This window comes from Pinus tabuliformis, chromosome 7, assembly GCF_031772625.1.
Source record: "Pinus tabuliformis cultivar Carrire ecotype Pingquan chromosome 7, CPIR1, whole genome shotgun sequence".
In the NCBI taxonomy this organism is placed as follows: Eukaryota; Viridiplantae; Streptophyta; class Pinopsida; order Pinales; family Pinaceae; genus Pinus; species Pinus tabuliformis.
Window position 1 is genome coordinate 1,361,475,743 of NC_142293.1, and position 19,028 is coordinate 1,361,494,770.

At 39.3% G+C, this 19,028-nt stretch overlaps 1 protein-coding gene across 3 annotated transcripts in view; it reads right to left on the bottom strand.

Moving 5' to 3' along the window:
- Positions 1–17,794, bottom strand: part of LOC149252653 (uncharacterized) — a 68,203-nt gene extending 50,409 nt beyond the window's left edge. The window contains exons 1-9 of one of the 3 annotated variants that reach the window (XM_089459756.1): positions 16,713–17,794; positions 16,286–16,376; positions 15,977–16,057; positions 15,497–15,614; positions 15,315–15,400; positions 14,760–14,834; positions 14,276–14,602; positions 14,034–14,130; positions 10,760–10,955 (exon numbers count right to left, since the gene is read on the bottom strand). In XM_089459756.1, the coding sequence (XP_089315882.1) occupies positions 10,760–10,955; positions 14,034–14,130; positions 14,276–14,602; positions 14,760–14,834; positions 15,315–15,400; positions 15,497–15,614; positions 15,977–16,057; positions 16,286–16,309 (1,004 nt within the window). In that variant the 5' untranslated portion in view covers positions 16,310–16,376; positions 16,713–17,794. Of the gene's footprint in view, positions 1–10,759; positions 10,956–14,033; positions 14,131–14,275; positions 14,603–14,759; positions 14,835–15,314; positions 15,401–15,496; positions 15,615–15,976; positions 16,058–16,285; positions 16,439–16,712 lie in introns of all 3 variants that reach the window. The other 2 variants (XM_089459755.1, XM_089459757.1) reach the window with 2 other exon arrangements.
- Positions 17,795–19,028: the final 1,234 nt, after the last annotated feature.

The window sequence follows — 19,028 nt, forward strand, 5'->3', positions numbered from 1 at the left end:
CGTAACGTTACAACATTAAGGAAATATTGAGTAACAAGTGCCCAAAAATTAAGAGAAATCCTGTTAGGATTCCAAGAAACTCTCCTAGGTTGTAGCTCGGAGATGCCTGGTAACATATAAATTCAACTATTGTTTCAGGTTTAATGGAAGGAATGATGGTTTGGTTCAAGCCAGATAACCACTTCTACTTTGTTACACTCCAGACATGCATGAACACCCCCAGACTACAAGGCTTTAGACCACCAATGCTCACAGTTTAGATATAGGGTGAATATGGAGAATACTAATCACACCAGCAGATACACAAGACCATGTGATGGCCGGCTGTAACTAGTAAAGAAACCTGTAAATCTAATCTATTAATGCGAGGATAGGATGACAGCTCTCCTACATTAGATAGAAAGAAACCTGAGTATCTTATTCAGTAATACATTCAACATTCTAACACAGAGATAAGATGACAGTTATCTAGTGTTAAACATCAAAAGATCAAGAATCACAGCATATCAGGCACAAGCTTAGAATCAAAGGAAAATGGACAGTGAGCAGTTAACAGCAAAAGAAGCTTGCATTAGCTGAAATTGAAAATGAAACATTGCAAGTGACAAAATATCTACAGTCTCCAGAAGTTGAACCTTACATCAAATGCCAACCATGATTACATCTTGCTTCTAGATATTTATAGATTTACATTACAAGAGCACTTGGTCGTTTAGGTATGGAGGGGTCATAAATGACCACCAACTGCATTTAACTGCCTGATGGAGTCTCTGAACGAGGTGGCTTGCTTCAGTGTGTGAATCTGACCTGTTCAGGTGCTGTGTTGTCCTCTTAGGCGATTGGAGTGCTCGTACCAGTTGAGTCCATGACTGATAAATTCAGTTACAGCGTCGTGCTATGTCCTTTTCTCCCTTGGCCATGCTTTCTGTTAAATATGGTGGTTGGGAGTCTGACTGTGACTGATGCTGGCAAGATGGTCATCTCCTTCTTCGGGCAACAGAATGGTCAAAGGACGTGGAATGCATGGGCAGGTGGATGATTTGGGTGAACGGGAAGAATGACCGTCGGATCGGGGAAATGGACGGCAGAGATGGCTCGGCGGAGGCTATCGACCGAGTTGGGAGCGAGGTGAGTTAGGGTCGTTGGATCTTTAGTGGACAGATCGGACGGCCATCGGGAAACGAAGTTGCACGGTTGTTTATCGGGCGGGGCAGATTGGTCGGGCGGTAATGGTTTTCATCGCACCGCTTTCGGGCGTAAAGTGGTAAAAGCTTGGGGCCGAGCGATTCCATTCAATGATTGACACGTAGCAACGCATGAGAGAGAAAAACCGCTCTCATCACGCGCTATCACTCGATTAAGTTGTTGACGTGATGAAAGCGAAGACTGTCAAATCTTGGCGGAGATGATCTGACGGTGGGGAGTTGTAGAGCGGGTTGCCTTTATCAGGTGCGACGGGAGTCGTTGGATCGGCGGGATGATCAACGGTGGGAATGCAATGAGGGTTTTATGAGCGCGCGAGGGCTTATGGGTATGGTTTTATGGTTCATTTGGGGTTTTACGCTTGGGGATAAGGTCCAAAAGGGGGTTACTTTGTCAGGTCTAGGAGGCAAATAGGGAAACAGAGATGGAGGAGAGTAAACGGGGTAGAAGGAAAAAAAAGAAGAGTGACCAATGTGAAACCCCTTCTTTGGACGTAACAATCAGGCCATGATCCTTTCTGATCTTAGAATATCAGCGTTGCATAGCAGAGCTAACAAATCCCATTGAAATCTCTTGCCTTATAAGATTTCTATCATTATCAATTTTCAATAAAATTTGGGTATCCAACAGTCGGGTAACAGGTACCAATAAATCATCTTTAGACAAGAGTTAGAGACACTAGTCCTAGACTCCAAACTCACTTTCTTGTCCAAAAATACAAGGGTAATTGAGAGAAGGTTATGATGACAACCCAGCACTAGAAGAAGTAATTAGCACGGAAAAGGTAAGACTCACCTCACTACCATTTATTTTAAAATCCAAAAGAAAATCTCCAAAAGTTTTATTTATTTAAATTTTAAAAACAAAAAAATCAGGAAATACAAAAATACAAAAACATTTTACTAGCTTGAACTAAATTTTAGATTTTTCAGCTAGTTTCATCACTTGGGTTGCATGTAAATCTTATCTAATAAGCCCAAGTAAGGTATAGGATGCTTGTCTTGGTAGAAAAGTTGATTTAATCAATATAAAGAACTGTACAAGGGCTTTACAGGTATGCAAATTCAATTTACAACCACATATTTGCATGGTAAGTGAAACCTTCTCACAAGGGTTTTAAACCTAAAAGTATCTATCGTCAAAATCTTTCATCTTTATCACTTATGGGCATTGACTGTACATTTTTAGAAGTCAATGATAAATTTCCAACTTGATGGAAATTCATTTTCTGCATAAAAGAAAATCCTAGCTTTGACCCTAGTGAGAATTTGACCCCTCATATTGAATAATATTTTTCAAGATTTAAATATCATTCAAATTAATCATTATTTTTAAGTGTTAGGCTGCTCATTTTGTTCATATTTCATTACCCTAACACTTTCACCCAACAATCACACTTTATTTAAGCATTTAAAGGCTTGTGGGTGGCCCCAAAGGGGGGTTTAGCTTGTTGGTTTCCACGTTTTTCTACAATTTTGCAAATCTACAGCATCAGGACAGCAATCCAATTGATTGCTTTCAGCCACATACCAAGGCATTTAGCAAGATATTTCATCCCCAAACTTGGTAAAGGCTCTCAACACTCTTCTATTGTGCTTTTAAAAGTTTATTCCTCAAAATTAACGAGTCTTTTACTTGTTGTTCTGCAATTTTTCTAGTACACTTCCATTTCCTGATTGGCAAGGAGTCCAAAAGTAACTCCTAAACCCGATATCACCAAAAAGGTATTACAAGGCACTGGTCTTAACCTGTGGTGGAGGATATTTTTAGTGTAGGGAAGCCTCCCTTGGTTTTGTAGGAGTTGGCCTAAAGAATGGGGACTCGTACCGAGCTGATGGTGGGCACTTGTCCTGCATGTTGCCACCTTAGCATCTCATAACGTGCCAAGCTGATGGTGGGTACTTGTCCTGCATGTTGCCACCTTAGCATCTCATAAAGGCCTTAACAAGACTGCTATTTTGGGAAGTAATAAATCTCTTTTGAGGGAGGCAAGAAAATGAAATAGGGAATGTCCACCTCAAAAATGTTAGAACACATGAATAGAGATAACCTGAGATGCATTTCATTAATATGATACACATATAAACACATGATTTGTGACCTTTGGATTCATATTCCAAGAGATCCCTTGGACTCCCAATGACTATCTCTATTCAGTTGTGACTCTTCCTATTGCTTGTCAAGCGAATAACACCAATATAATAACCCTACTAGATTATGTTTCTAACATTCCCCCCCTTAATCCAAAGGGGTTTATGTAAGTCCAAGCAAAGAGCTGAAATTTGGAAATGGTCAGTTGTTAATCACTTAATGTATTGTCTAAATCCAGTGGTTTTGGGATGACCATAAACCAAATGGCTAGAAGAAGTTGATGTCTTCTACTAAGTGGTGGTTTAAGGATGATCACAACCTTTCGAACTTGTCTCTAAGGCTCAACAATTCCCGAAGCATTTCCCAATTTCGCTAGAAGTTGAGGTCTTTTGCTCATTAGAAGTGCTTGCAAATGGTGGTTTAAAGATGACCACAAACTGATGCCTATCATAAGTGACGTTTTTCTAGTAAATGGTGGTTTCAAGAAGACCACAAACCAAATCACACTCATAGAATATTGGTTTGAACTCTGACCTCTAGCTCTAGCTACAATCGTGGTTCAGTCTAGCTTATTCCTACTCGATTGATAATTTGATAGGACTTCGAAACTTGAAGCCTGACTGTCAATCATTGATATTATTTCCCCTTGTTAGAGACACAATGAGAAGACAAAAATCTTTCCACTGCGAGATGTGTCAATACTCAAGAATGAATTCTTCGATATGCATATGACCAATATACCTTCTTGGTTGTTAATGGTCGTTGCCAACAAGTGACCACCCATAGTGAATCTTTACTCTTGCAGGTTTCTTATGTCTGGAACATTTGTCTAAAGGATGATTATGCTTTCCACGATGCTCATAGAGATGAAGATCAAAATATTGATCCTCCGTGTGGCCAACTCAATGACAACGTTGGCATCTAGGAATCTAATCTTGAACTAGAGCAGGTAAAGATGAGTTTTCTTGAAGGAATCCAACACTTTGGAACTAGATTGATTTGGACTAATCTAGAATGTGAAAGGTTGCTTCCTTTTTGTATTCAAGACCTGTTCTACACTTGTTTTTAATGATTTCTTCCCAAGGCCTAATGATGGGCTTGGAAAGTGCTAGTAGAATTTTTTTATGACAAACTTCATCTTCATTTGAATCTACGTCTTAGGTGTCGTCATTGATTTGATCATGTGTTGGCTATTGATAGGAATCATTCTCAAATTCAAAAAGATAATTGTGTTGGATAAGGACTATTTCAGAATGTTGATTCTTTTGTTGTAATTCATTTTGTTGAAGTTGTGATTCAAGCTAGAGAACTTCAATTTTGTCCTATGAATCTTGTAAACAAGTTAGAACATTAGTGAGAGTTGCTTTCTCGATTGTGACAATATTGTCAACAATAGAGAGTATTAGAGTATTTAGTAACTCTAATAATTCATCAATTCGAGCCATTTAAAGACTAACCAGACATCAAAGAGTTTCTCGCAACTCCACCCTTTAACAATCAGACTCAAACCCGAGAAATGAAGGGTGTTGGCTTCTACTAAAAATGCACCCACTTGCAATGCAATTCAACTTAATTTCAATGAAGTACAAGTAAACTTACAAAAAGACTATTTGCAAGTTACAATTATTCTTGATTTGGAGTTGAATTAATCTTCAGAATTGGATGTGTCATTGATCTTCAGAATTGAATCTAACAATGTCATGAACACAATTGACATGCCATTGAAAGAAACCAGTCACAAATCATCCATAACGATTAAAGGAAAATACCGTAGCCAAGCTATTACAATAAACACAGGCACTTCAATAAGGCCTTGTAAGCAAGAATATTTTGGAATCATCACACCATCAAGGCTTAAAGTAGTTGAAGTGGACCCAAAGATCATCAAACCCAAGCTGGTCATCCAATTAAACTCAAAAGCAGAGATCAAGCAACACTTGGTTATAAGAATTTAAACACAATTCAGGTAATAGAGTCAGTGAAGCACACCAATCAAAGACATTGGAATCATATGGAATCATGATCATCAAACCCAAGTTGGCATCCAATTAAACTCAAAAGAAGAGTGTTGAAGTTTCTAAGTTTACTTAGTTAGAAACCCTCCATGCACTTTATCTGATTTATTCCTACCTACTTGTTATTTTCCTTAACAAGTTATTTACAATATAAACACTGAAAATAAACACTAGTGCATGCTCAACATATTACAGATCAGCAACTAAAAAGAAACAGAAACAAACACACCATATGACACCATTATTTTTGGACCAATGTCCCCGGAAAAACCCAATGTGGGAAAACCGGTGCAACTATCTGAGGGTTTTCTTATTAAGCAATATCTGAGTACAATATGGGTGTCGAAACTGGCCTACCCAACAGAGAACTTCCTTGGCAATAATACCTCTCAGTTTCTGACAAATCTACTGACTGAAACCCCAGATAATCCTTCCAGCAGCTACTCAGCACCAATCTACCCCAGAAACCCCAGTGTCTGCCCAATCTAGACTGCGTCAGCCTCTCCTAGACCAACGTTGGCCCTACGTCAGTCCCAAGAGGCCCTGTGTCAGGGTCTGAGCCTCTGCGTCAGCGACGCTCGCCTCTCTGGTGCTCTGCACAGTACTTAGCTGCCTTTGCGTGGCCCTGCGTGAGCACTGGTTGTTCCTGCGTCACTCTCTCTAGCTGCTCTGTTGCTCTCCCGGCACTATCTCTGCCTCTTTGTCTCTCTGTACTCAATGCCCCTCAGCTGCTCTCTGATTACTAATTCTATCTCTCTTAGCAAACCCTGCTCTAGAGAATAAAATCACTAATCACTCTGGTGTATCTCCAAGTGATCCTCAAGCCTCTTCTTATATTTTTCCTATTGACATATCAATGGCCGAGATTAAGTCCCTAATCAACGACTAAGATTAAATCTGGCTTGATCCATGTCTTTTGGACCATTCTAACATAGATTCATATTAATACACATTAATATTTTATTTTCCCTAAGTTTAGACTTAGGGACTCCATTAAAAATATTAATTATTTTAATATCTCCTGATCTGTTTAGAATCTACCCAAACCCTTTCTGGGTATTGGAGATCTCATGTGCCCCAACCTCTCCACCAAATTCCGTGGCTAGATCACATCCAATACTACCCCAAATCAACACTCCTTCTTAGCGAGGACTGTGCTCTAGCAATACTCCTCACTGAGTATTACTCTGATCATCTGGCATCGATACCTGTGCTGATGCTAGGCCTTCCTGCCCAACATCCTCTGCACTATTGCCTATGGTTCTGCCACTGCCACTGCTGCATCTGTACGACAGCTCCCTCTATATCCGTGCTGCTGTTGGTCCTTTTCCCAGCATTGCATCTGCACTGCACCTCCTCTCATCACGCTGCATCGTGCTTCCCACTGTTGCACTGCAACTCAGTTACTGAGAAGTAAGTAGCTGATCTCCCAACTGACCTACTTGTTGGGCTAGAAACACCATTGATGTTGAAGCTCCCTCTGTCGCTGACAAGTGCTCCCTCTCTGACCTCTGCGCTGCTGCAACAACTCCCTACATCTCGCACCGTTGCACACCTCTCTGTGCCTTCCTGCACTGGTGCAACACTCTTGTGCCTCTCGCACTGCTGCAGCCTGCTAGCTCTGTGTTGTCTCGGGACTCCTGCACTATAGCTCTCTCTGCTGCTCCATCCGCATCCGTCTCCACCCACTCATCCAATCCTGCTACTCCTCGATGGGGGCTCCCGTAGCAAGGTCTAATCCAAGAGGCTGGGTACCTCAAGGATCCTGCCCCTCATCGCCTATAGTCCACCTGACTACAGCTCAATGTCTCCCCACTTCCGCTCAAGTGGTGCGTGTGCACTCATGGCATAATCATCATCTGTCAAAACTTCCTTCTCTTCCCGTGTTGGCGCTGCCTTGGTCTCAGAAAAATCTCCCTTACTCTTCTTCCTTAGACACTGGGTCGCATAATGACCCAGCTCCCCACAGTGGAAGAACTTGATCTTGGAGAGATCTTTCTTCTTCCGCTTCTCCTGCTTTCCCTCAGATGCTAGGGCCACATCCTCCTCCTCCTGCTTGACCTTGATCCCTTTGTTGTTGCTACCTGTCTTCGACTGTCGTCTGATCTCTTCCTGGAGAAGAGTTGCCCACATCTCGTCCCAAGGTGGGAGAGTCCCTCTGCCTAGGATACTCTGGACAAATACTTTCCAATCTTCTAAGACAGCATTCAAGGTTGTCCTCACCATAAGCTCCTAATCCAGGGTCGCTCCTATAGCAGACAACTAGTCTCGGATCTCATTCAGTGCTCCGAGGAAGGTGTCAATCGATTGACCCTTCTTCATCTGATATGACCTCATTTGATTCGCGAGCAGCATTCTTCTTTGCACAAAAGTATGCTAGTACAGCTTCTTGAGAGCCTCCCACATCTCAAATATCATTTCCTTCTTTGCTATATGTGGTACCACATGATCCTTGACCCCGTCAAGGATAATGCACTTGGCCCTCGCCATTGCCTCCTCGTACTTGTCATGATCACTAGGGTCGACTGGAACAGCTATTACCTTCAAGGCGAAGTTCTTGACACGATTCCTGTCAAGCACTGATAAGATTTTGGCCTTCCAAACTGTGAAGTTTGATGCTCTGTCCAATCTATCCTGGTCTCTTACCCCGTGTAGTGCCATGATGCTCCTCTACTTCCCTCTTGGAAGCTCTCTGTTCGACTCCTCTGAGTCTCTACTTGCCGTCTGGAAGTTCTCTTCTAAACTCCCTCTGAGTCCTGATTTCCCTCCTGGAAATCCTTCTGCCTCTTGTCAAGATGCCCCCTACTCTGATCGTCTTGTGCAACTGCACTGCTGATCTAGGTTCCTCGGCTAGAAACCCTCGGTAACAACTCCTCTAGCCCTACTCTGTCAGGTACTATTCTAACTACAGTACCTCACCAGCTCCACCTTGCAATATTCCTACAGCCTTCTAGACCCCAACAACTGCCTCTCTGTGAACTGCGTCGGCCCCTCTCTGCCTCACGTTGGCCCTGCGTCATCCCAGATGCCCTGCATCAGCCCTGGGATGCCCTGCGTCAGCAACGCTGGCCTCTTTGAGGCTCTGCGCAACTCCCAGCTTCCTCTGCATGGCTCTGGCTGGCTCTGCGTCACACTTCTTGGCTTCTGCACTGCTAGAAACAACTTTTGTCACCTCGGGACCATTGTTTTCTGCTGCTATTGCTCCACTCAGCTGATGTCTCTTAGTCCTCCTGTGATCTGCAATCACGCTCTGATACCATGTTGAAGTTTCTAAGTTTACTTAGTTAGAAACCCTCCATGCACTTTATCTGATTTATTCCTACCTACTTGTTATTTTCCTTAACAAGTTATTTACAATGTAAATACTGAAAATAAACACTAGTGCATGCTCAACATATTACAGATCAGCAACTAAAAAGAAACAGAAACAAACACACCATATGACACCATTATTTTGGACCAATGTCCCCGGAAAAACCCAATGTGGGAAAACCGATGCAACTATCTGAGGGTTTTCTTATTAAGCAATATCAGAGTACAATCTGGGTGCCGAAACTGGCCTACCCAACAGAGAATTTCCTTGGCAGTAATACCTCTCAGTTTCTGACAAATCTACTGGCTGAAACCCCGGATAATCCTTCCAGCAGCTACTCAGCACCAATCTACCCCAGAAACCCCAGCGTCTGCCCAATCTGGACTGCGTCAGCCTCTCCTAGACCAATTTTGGCCCTACGTCAACTCTTTGAGCCTCTGCGTCAGCTACGCTAGCCTCTCTGGTGCTCTGCACAACACTTAGCTACCTCTGTGTGGCCCTGCGTGAGCACTGGCTGCTCCTGCATCACTCTCTCTGGCTGCTCTGCTGCTCTCCCGGCACTATCTCTGCCTCTCTATCTCTCTGTACTCAATGCCCCTCAACTGCTCTCCGATCAATGATTCTATCTCTCTTAGCAAACCCTGCTCTAGAGAATAGAATGACTAATTACTCTGGTGTATCTCCAAGTGATCCTCAAGCCTCTTCTTATACTTTTCCTGTTGACATATCAATGGCCGAGATTAAGTCCCTAATCAACGACTAAGATTAGATCTGGCTTGATCCATGTCTTTTGGATCATTCTAACACAGATTCATATTAATACACATTAATAATTTATTTTCCCTAAGTTTAGACTTAGGGACTCCGTTAAAAATATTAATTATTTTAATATCTTCTAATCTGTTTAGAATCTGCCCAAACCCTTTCTGGGTATTGGAGATCTCATGTGCCCCAACCTCTCCACCAAATTTCGTGGCTAGAGCACATCCGATGCTACCCCAAATCAACACAGAGATCAATCAACACTTGGCTATAAGAATTTAAACACAATTCAGGTAATAGAATCAATCAAGCACACCAATCAAAGAAATTGGAATCATATGGAATCATTGATCGCATCAAAAAATTAAGCCATAAAGAATGGTAGGATACAGTCAGTGAAACCTAAAAAAAATGGGAGAGCCCCTAGGGTCTAGGGTCTCTTGAAGGTGTCAACACTTTGCTCTTACTCTAGGTTCCCAACATAAAGATGGACCATTGATTTACCCTCAAGTTTGAGTAGGTTGCTTTGCATGTTAACCATATATATAAAGTTGTGGATGCAAGGTGAAAGGGAGACCAATCTGCAAGAATTAGCAAAATATTGTTGTAACTCAAGTCACTCAAAATATTCTTTATGCCAATGAATTTCCAAATTTGCATGGATCAGCTGGAATTGAGTACGAAACTCTGTTGTTACAAGGACCAATATCAGAAATTTACTTGCTAAAATATTATCATATCCATTTCCCCATAGTAATAACAAGAAAGAAATGTTACGAGTGATATTTGCTACAATGTTACTGGAGCACCTACCTTCGAAGGGCATCTCCCTTTTGTATCATATCAAAAGGAGAAGTCATGTCATTTCTGTTACAGATTTTGACGTCACTGGTTTTGGTTTTCAGCGGGGGTGTTTCTTAGATCTATCACTCGTTACTTGACAGATTAACACAAAATTCAGATATGTTTTATCTCTAAAGTCTCTACACCTGATTTACACTTCTACAGCATTTCTTTTTGAAAAGGAAAAGTTTTAATTGGTGTCTCCTAAGATGTTTAATTTTCAGTTCTATGATAGAAACTTAGATCTTTGAGTTCATATCTGCATATCATGAATTGAAATTTTCAACTAGGACAACATCATTTATCATGCCAAAAACACTTTTTGTTCTTTGATCACCTGGTCTAGATGATATGTCAGTTTATTTTCTTAGTGACCTGATTATAAATGACATAGCATCCTCTTACTCTTTGACTGTCTAATTTTACATTATTACGTTTAGTTTTCAGAAAAAGCAAAGGTAACTATTTTTCTCAAAAACCATTTGAACATCAACTAGAATAGCACTAGAAAAAAAATGGGATAGGTTATTACAGTGTTGCAAACAATAAAAGAATTTTCCTCGGATCAATTAATGCAGCACGCTTGTATCTTTGCCATAGCCCATCAGCTGCATCTTGCATGCCATGAGATTTGCTTGTAGTTTTATATGTCGGTGATGTTATTGGAAGCACAAGTTTAGCAGGTGTGCTAAATGGAATCAAAGATCCAACATATTCTGTCTCTAAACCTGCAATAAGATAAGTACCAAGCTTGAAATACATCATTTCTGGCAACTCAACCACATGGTCAGAAAGTATGACTTGTAGATTCTCAATTAAAAACCCACACTATAGATAGTATTCCAGTTGTTACGTTGAAAATGAGAACTTCATATCAAATTTAGTTGCAGGTACATAGGAGTAATCTATTTAAAAGTAAAAAGTGCATGTAAAAGTCAATATTTCCAAAAGTCAAACTTGTACCTAAGCACTATTCTATAAATTATGCTATTCAATGAAGGATTTCTCATGCAATTCTCTCTTTATGAAAGTCTATTGTAATCTGTACATCTACATGTGATGGTTTTAATGTTCAGCCATTTCATCTCTAATGAAGTCATAAAGCAAGTTCTGATCCTCTCATTCAGAATATGATATTGAATTATTTTGATTCACACTTTCCTCTTGTGTACATAAAGCTTCTTTTCGTGACTATCAGTTTAGTCTCAAAAACAATTCCATCGGATATCCATCCATCATGCCAATTTAATCTAAACAAAGAGAAAATTTGGCATTAAAGATGATAGTAGTAGCTTCAAAGTTGGGTCAATCACGCACTATTTTTGTCCTTTTAACTCAGGTTCATTTGGACCAACCATAAACTAATACTCAAATGAGATCAACAGGAGTATCATAAGTTGGTAATAGCCTGATTACTAGATGATTTAATGAACACTGATTACCATTCCACAAGGAAAACCTTTACAGGCACTTCATTAATAGCCAGAGTCAAAATATTCACATCTTTGTTGGAAAACACCAATTCCTTGGAGACATACCTCATCAATAACACGCACAGGACAAGCTTCATCATCAGAAAATTCTTGTCCACTGTAATCATTGTGAACAAACAATGTGCATGGAACCAATCCTTCTAGACTATGTCACTTAGAACAGGAAAAACATGTGGGTTTCAAAAATGATTTGTATTTCAAAAACAACACTTACAAAATTCTAGGAAATAGAAAATGACATATCCGTAATAGATGTATGAGCAGGAAGGACTTTTTTTATATACATAGTGTTCATATGGATGAATGTTCATGACATTAAATATTTTCATTTTTTTTAATTGTTATTTCTTTGATTATTCTTTTATGTTTTTCCAGAATCCATTGTTTTTCATAAGATTTATTCCTACTCTATGTTTCATGTGTTAAGACATAATAATCAGGACGCAGATCGAATGGCCAATAAGTGATCTGAAATGGCCATTTGAACTTTGTTGCTTAATGGATGAGAGGGATATTATCCCATTCCTCAATTGAGAAAATTATAGTTTTAAGTGAATTGAGCCACCTAAGGTGTTGACCACAGGTGGCAAAGACAAGGGAATTGTGGCATGCAAAAGTTAAAGGTATAGGAAGCATCTCTACCTCAAGGAGCACTCCCAACATTACCCTTGGGTTGGTGCGGAGAGGCCAGCGCATCTGGCTGAGAAAGATCAAGCAGGCCATGAAGTCCTTAATAATCATGTCTAAGTGTGGGGAAGGCTGGCGCGAGCTCTCCAGGATCATCCGTCCAGTTAGTTATGAACTGTTCACTGAATGAGGTCAGCTAGTATTGGGTGGCAAATGGATGTTAGTTCTGCAGGGGTCGAGTTCAATTCCAAGTAATGACTCATCCTGTATCAACATGGGAAATGCATGTTTCCAAGAGGGATGTTTTAAAATTGGTGGCTGTAGCACCTCCTTCAATCATTGTATTGGTTGGACACCGGAATTCAAATAGTGTTGAATGTTCAATTAGCAGTCAAGGGAAGAGAAACCATAACTGCAGATTTACCATGGTATGTCATGAGAGATCAGGATATCAGACAGACAGGTATGTGTATGATAACTTCAATAACTTCTTTAATTCAGGGAATGAATTTATCAATGCCTGGCGGTCTCTATTTGTGGCATTTGTTCGGGGAAGGAAAGCTGAAATTAGAATTGTACATTCCACCTCCCGGTAAGTTGTGAATGGGCTGTGCTTGTGGGAAGACGATAGCAGGTCTGCGTACTCTGTCTGGGGTCTGTTGTGTGAGAAGTTTGAAGATCAAGCAGCTCAGTGCCACGAACACCTTCAAGGGAAACATGGGAAAGTTAGTGAATTTGGGGCAAGGATGCCAACTTACAACACAATGGAGGGGCAACTCTACGACAGCTGGAGGCACAACTACAAAAAATGTAGAATGATATTCTTCAACTGCAATTACAGTACAGTCAGATGGTCTCTAGCTTAGCTGCAACAATGGACATGATGATTGATCACAAGACTCTAACTCAAAGATCTGTGGATGAGATTGTTAGTCTGCGACAGCCAATCGAGGACGTTCAATTGACCCTGAGCCATAGGCAGCCAGGTTCCCCTTCCACCGGAGATTCTGTAAGTCATTCAATGCTGGATATTCCTGACCTTAATGCACAAGTCACTGTTCAGGATAGGAAAGAACTTCACGGAGTTACTGCTACTCCAGATACTGAGAAATAGAATGTATACAAAATCCTGCAAGATATTATGCATTTTTTGGCAGATACATACCACTAGATACTCTAGTAATGCAGTATATTTAGTATGGGTTTTCTTTAAAATCAGGTAAATGAAAAGAACTGTCTATTCTAGGTTGATTCAACCAATTTTGTAAACTTTGCTGTATGGCTGCACTCCAAATGCAGATTTTAATATGAAATATATTTCTTGCTACATTTAAAAAAAATGTTGCTAGATTTTGAAGATCTAAAGTGTTTATTCCATACTCACTGTTTAGGCATCTGCTTGTGAAGTTTCTTCCTTTCATATTTATAATGTGTATAACTTAGAGAAATTGCATGAAGTCTATGCCTGTACTATTGACCAGGAACAAGATAGTATTCATTGTGTCCTGCATAACCTGACAGTTATGCCCTGGATAGCCATAGCTAATCTTTTGTGTGTATTTGTGTTTCATTTTCCCAGTTATTATGATAATGTATGGTTCAAATAAAATGTCAAAAATAGCTTCGCCACAAGATGCAATTATCTTTATAATGCTTTGCTGAAAAGGTAGTCAAATGGTTACTCACCATTTGGTGTATGCTTGAAGCCTTTTCCACAGTCCTCTGCAGGCCCATCAATAATTTTCTTATCACCACGAAAAGAACACTTCCGAGAAAACACCATCTGCAATAATAAACCAGTAGAGCACTTTATTTTCTGAACTAATAATTGAAACCTCTCAATCAAACACTATATCAAAATTTCCCGAGCATTGACAAACTATCAAATCATAGAATCAACTTAAATATATTGGCAATAAAACACCTACAGCACGCTTTGGGCTTCCAACAGGCTCTGCAGTCGCAATGGCAGGGAAACTAGATTTTGCAGCTTCGATATCTGTCATTGTACTTGGTTCGAAAGTTAGTTCATCATTCTTTAGTGGATTGAGATCATTAAGAATGCAGTTCAATGGTATCTTCTCAATAGTCTGATCCTTGTATATTTCTGCAAGAGGTGATGATAAGCTAAAAACTGTTGTTCGATCTGCTGAGAGCGACCTAGCTATTCCTTGGCCTGATAAGTCGGAAAGATTTGGCAATAGTTCAGAAGCTAATGGTAATAGAGCATTCTTGTCCAACATCGCAATATAGCTCTGCAATAGGAAGGGAAGTATGATTAGTTGGGATATGCAATTATCTCAATTACCATTGAATGCATGTATACTAAAAGGCAAGCATCTTGTAATTCAACATAATAAAAAAAGAACATTACATACAAGATATTCGTTGGATGGTATATATAATCTGTACCTTTGCAAAGAGCTCCTCCAAGTGTTTGGCAAGGATAGAACCAGAACTAACAAACTGCCGCTTTGTAGGCCACATCTGAAAAAAAAAACTCCATACTGTCAATAAACAAAATCTGCGCTATATATAATGCTTTGAAGGAATCTTATTTCTATCATCGAATCAAAGCTTAGCATAGTATATTAATTGGAACTAAACCACAAAGTCTAGTTAACAATTTAAGTTCCCAAAATCATATGACGTAGAATATGTAACATCTAAAAAGTTCAGCCTGTGATATTTACACAGTTATTCTGTGAACCTAAATTTCCAAAGAAATGCTTTGGTATCCAGTGTTTAAAATTAGTAATTTATTAAATCTCATTGATGATGTAGACAGAACACAATAAATATGCTTCCGGAAACTAATATGGGTTAATACAATAAGTAACAAAACTATATCCTTGCAGGAATGGAAATAGAAACAACAGAGCATTGCACTATAGACTCCTATCTCAAACAGAACAAGGGAGCTTCAGCTAATAGGCTAGCAGTAAAGCAAACCAAAGCGAGGCTTACCTCTGACTTGCATGAAGGACATTTGTAGCCTGTTGGGGATGCACATCCTTTTAGAAGTATAAGCAGGCATGAGGTATGCAAAACATCTGAACAACATCTCTCCATGATTAGCATTTCACTTTGCTAATAAATTATGAAAAGACTGTAGAATCAATAGTGGTAAAGTTAAAGGTAAAACATACGCAAGCAGCCAAGCCGAGTGACAGAATCACTTGTGCCACGTAATATTTGCAAGCATAAACTACATTTTGGCAGAAATGTGCAACTTGTATCAGCTATCCACTCCGCATAAGTCCTTACCTGTAACCCACCATCATACCAAAAGAACATGCCACCACCCATTATACTCTAGAGCGTTCCCTGGAAGAAGCCTAAAGGACCCTTTTGGACATAAAGTCAGAACTGAACGACAAAATTTACTGGACATTCCAAAGAAAACTTCTTCCGGTCTAAGTTAATGTAACAGTGGTTTAAGTCGATGTAACAGTGGTAGTAGAGAAGAACCAGGGCACATCTATCTCCCCTTTCTATTGAATTTTTATATAACAGGCATGTCTTTCACAATAGCCCTTAAATTCTGAATCCATGGACTCTTGAATACTAAGTGCACTAACTACCGACTTCTCGAGAAAACAATACGACTTAAGTAAAAGCTAGTGTACCTCACAAGTGCTGTGTTCAGGAAGGCAAATACAATCTCCGCAGACCGGAGCCTTGTGCATACAACAATATAGTTCTGTTGCCTGCAAACAGAATTCAAAGCGTGATTGGTAAAAATCATGAAATGTCACAAATTCAAGGCACAGAATCTTCTTGCGATCTCAAATTTTTTATTGGCTTCCTACATTACAGCCCTAATTTTACAGCTAAACAGTTCAATAAATTGGCCCAGTTCCATCATCTGCACGTTTGGGAAAAAACCGTAATAATTTGAAAGGCAAACTTGGATTTCAAGATATTCATTCATCGACCTTCTGGCATTTGCAGAGTACCATGGCTAATTCTTCAGGACTTCAACTTTAATCTTCGACTTCAGCAAATAACAGATTCCTTCACTCGCCTCTAGAAGCAACAATAAGGGACACCATGAACTAGAACTCAAACACAGATGTTCCAGCTCCCAACTGATAAATCAACCCCCAGTTATTGCTTCAGCATGCATTAACTACAACATTATTTAATTGCTAAACAGCATAATAACACCTCCATTTCAAAAAAATTATACGCCATCTTCCTCAGCATTGACAAATGCATATAGCTTGTTTTCTAAGAGACCATAAGAAAACAAAGGCTGATTTCACAAATTTGAATAACGGATCAATCGGCTTCAACTTCCTCAAAAGAAGGCATATAAAAAAAATTAATGATGTGGGTTCCTTTCACAAGTCCAGATCATACCTAAACTGAACTCCGATATGGGGCAGTCATGTGCAGCTTAGATGGGTATTGAACGGCAATAATGCACATGTCATTGTAGCGTGCAGAGTAATCAATACAAATCCAGCCTCAACACCCACAAAAGAGGAAGTTGAAAATATACACTAGTAACTAACCATGCCAGTAACAATTTTCCCCTGTTCCTTCAAACTCCCCAGGGTCCAAACTGTAAATGTATGTAACACTCATGCACCTTCTATTTACATAATGTCATGTTCATCATTTCCATTAATAGACATTCACATTTTCTGAACACTGTAGTGTACTATACCTCCTATATGCCTTCCAATTGCTGACACTGTGTGGATTCAACCTTCTTCCTTTTACCTTGGTAACTACACCCTCTCTTTATTGTACCAGAAAATGGCAGAGAAGAGGAGGGTTACATATAATGGTTACATATGAGGGTTACATATGATGGTACATATGGGTGGTTATTTTTTCCCTCCATGTCATATATGGCTTGTTGTTTGTGAAAAAAAGAGACATCGGTGTGCATGCATCTGTATTTGATCAGAAAAATGCATTGCACCAAGAACCTAAAAAAGTTAGCCGATTGTAGACCAGAGATCTGGCAGAAAAGTCCTCCACAATGCATGTGAATCGAAGTTTGTCTGCACGTGAACAACAAAACAAATAGGGCAGGCAGTCACGGATGGAAAAGGGTTTCCATTCTTTAATCTGTGATACAGAATGACTCAACTTGTGGGCGGTTTTGATTCCAGATAACGACAACTTGGGTACGGTCTGCTGTTCCGAATCTTAGACTTCGTGATATTCTACATATCTTATTTTGGAGCCCCATCCGATCTGGGAGGATAAAATAGCCCCAAATCCGGAAAAACAACTCTGCATATCTTATTATAGGAGCCCACCCAATCCGGGAGGACAGAAATTACTCCATATCCGGCAAACAACTGGAATATGTGAATCCATTGAATTGCGGGTTGGGCTTTGAAGTGATTTTGTCCATGTTTTGAACTTGGGAGTTTTCATGGAAACTAATGCTTGTCTGAGACCACTCAAGTGAATTCCTGTCTTTTGGCATCCATGATTCTGATTATTATTATATTTGTCGAATTGTGCAGATTATTGTTATATTTGTCGAATTGTGCATGTGTTTCTGTCACTGGGCATCCATGATTATGATGTTCCTACGTGGAATCTACGTATCAGGATATGTCATTGTACATCAAATATGGGGTATCATATTCAAAACTATGGGCTCGGTTTCAGAGTTACAAACATGCTATCAAATCAACCGAAAAGTCTATATCTGAAAATCTAGATTTTAACATAAATAACATGCTACATTATTTTAAAATTTATTAAAAAATAAAATAATCAAAAAGTTGAGGGTTTAATTTACGAAGAAGACACTGCATTCATTGAATAGTTTTGAGGTAAAGTTGGAGCTTGAACATTGAATACACTGTGTATGAACTTTTATGAGTGATGTTGGCACCTAGTTTCTCCGACGCATATGCAAACCATTATTTTATCACATCAGCCACAACTGTAATTTTTTTTTTAATTTATATTAAATATATGTAAATTAAAATAAAAATTATAATAATTATATTTTAATTATTATTTTTTAAGAGATTTGAGCTCATAATGAAATTATAATTTGAGTGGGCCTAATGGTTTAGAATATATATTTTTTTTAGATATTCATTATATTAAATTTAGAAGAGGTAAAATATGTATATTTTTTTAGATTTCAGTTGTTGTACTTAGTAAGGTTTTTTTTCCTACAAATAAAAGGTTTCATACACCAATGTGATATGTGGCTTTGGGTAAATTTAAAATTAAATTATTGTTATTATGATACAAAAGTGATGTGATGTGTGGTTTAGTGTAAATTTGAAATTAAATTATTATTATTATGATATAAAAGTGTGTCTCTTGTCCTATAGACAAGGGGTCTCATACACCAATTTGATGGGTGGCTTGACTGTGACCTTAAAATTAGATTATTACTAGCATTTGCACCAAAAGGTGCAAAGATACGTCGATATTTTGTTTGGGTTTTTTTTTACCCTTTGAATAAATTTATTGTACTTACCTCACAAGTTAGAAGGAGAATGTAGAAACCTACTGAGCTCATTTCAAGAAGGTAAGGGCATTGCTGACAGTTTGGGCTTGCAAAGCAGAGGATGGGATTTGGAATCATTGATTGCACATTTAGCTCCAGAGCCAACTCGTCACTTTTAAAACATGTGAAGTTCTGACTGTCTTACTAGTGGGGAGACCTTATGCATTTTCAACTCGTGG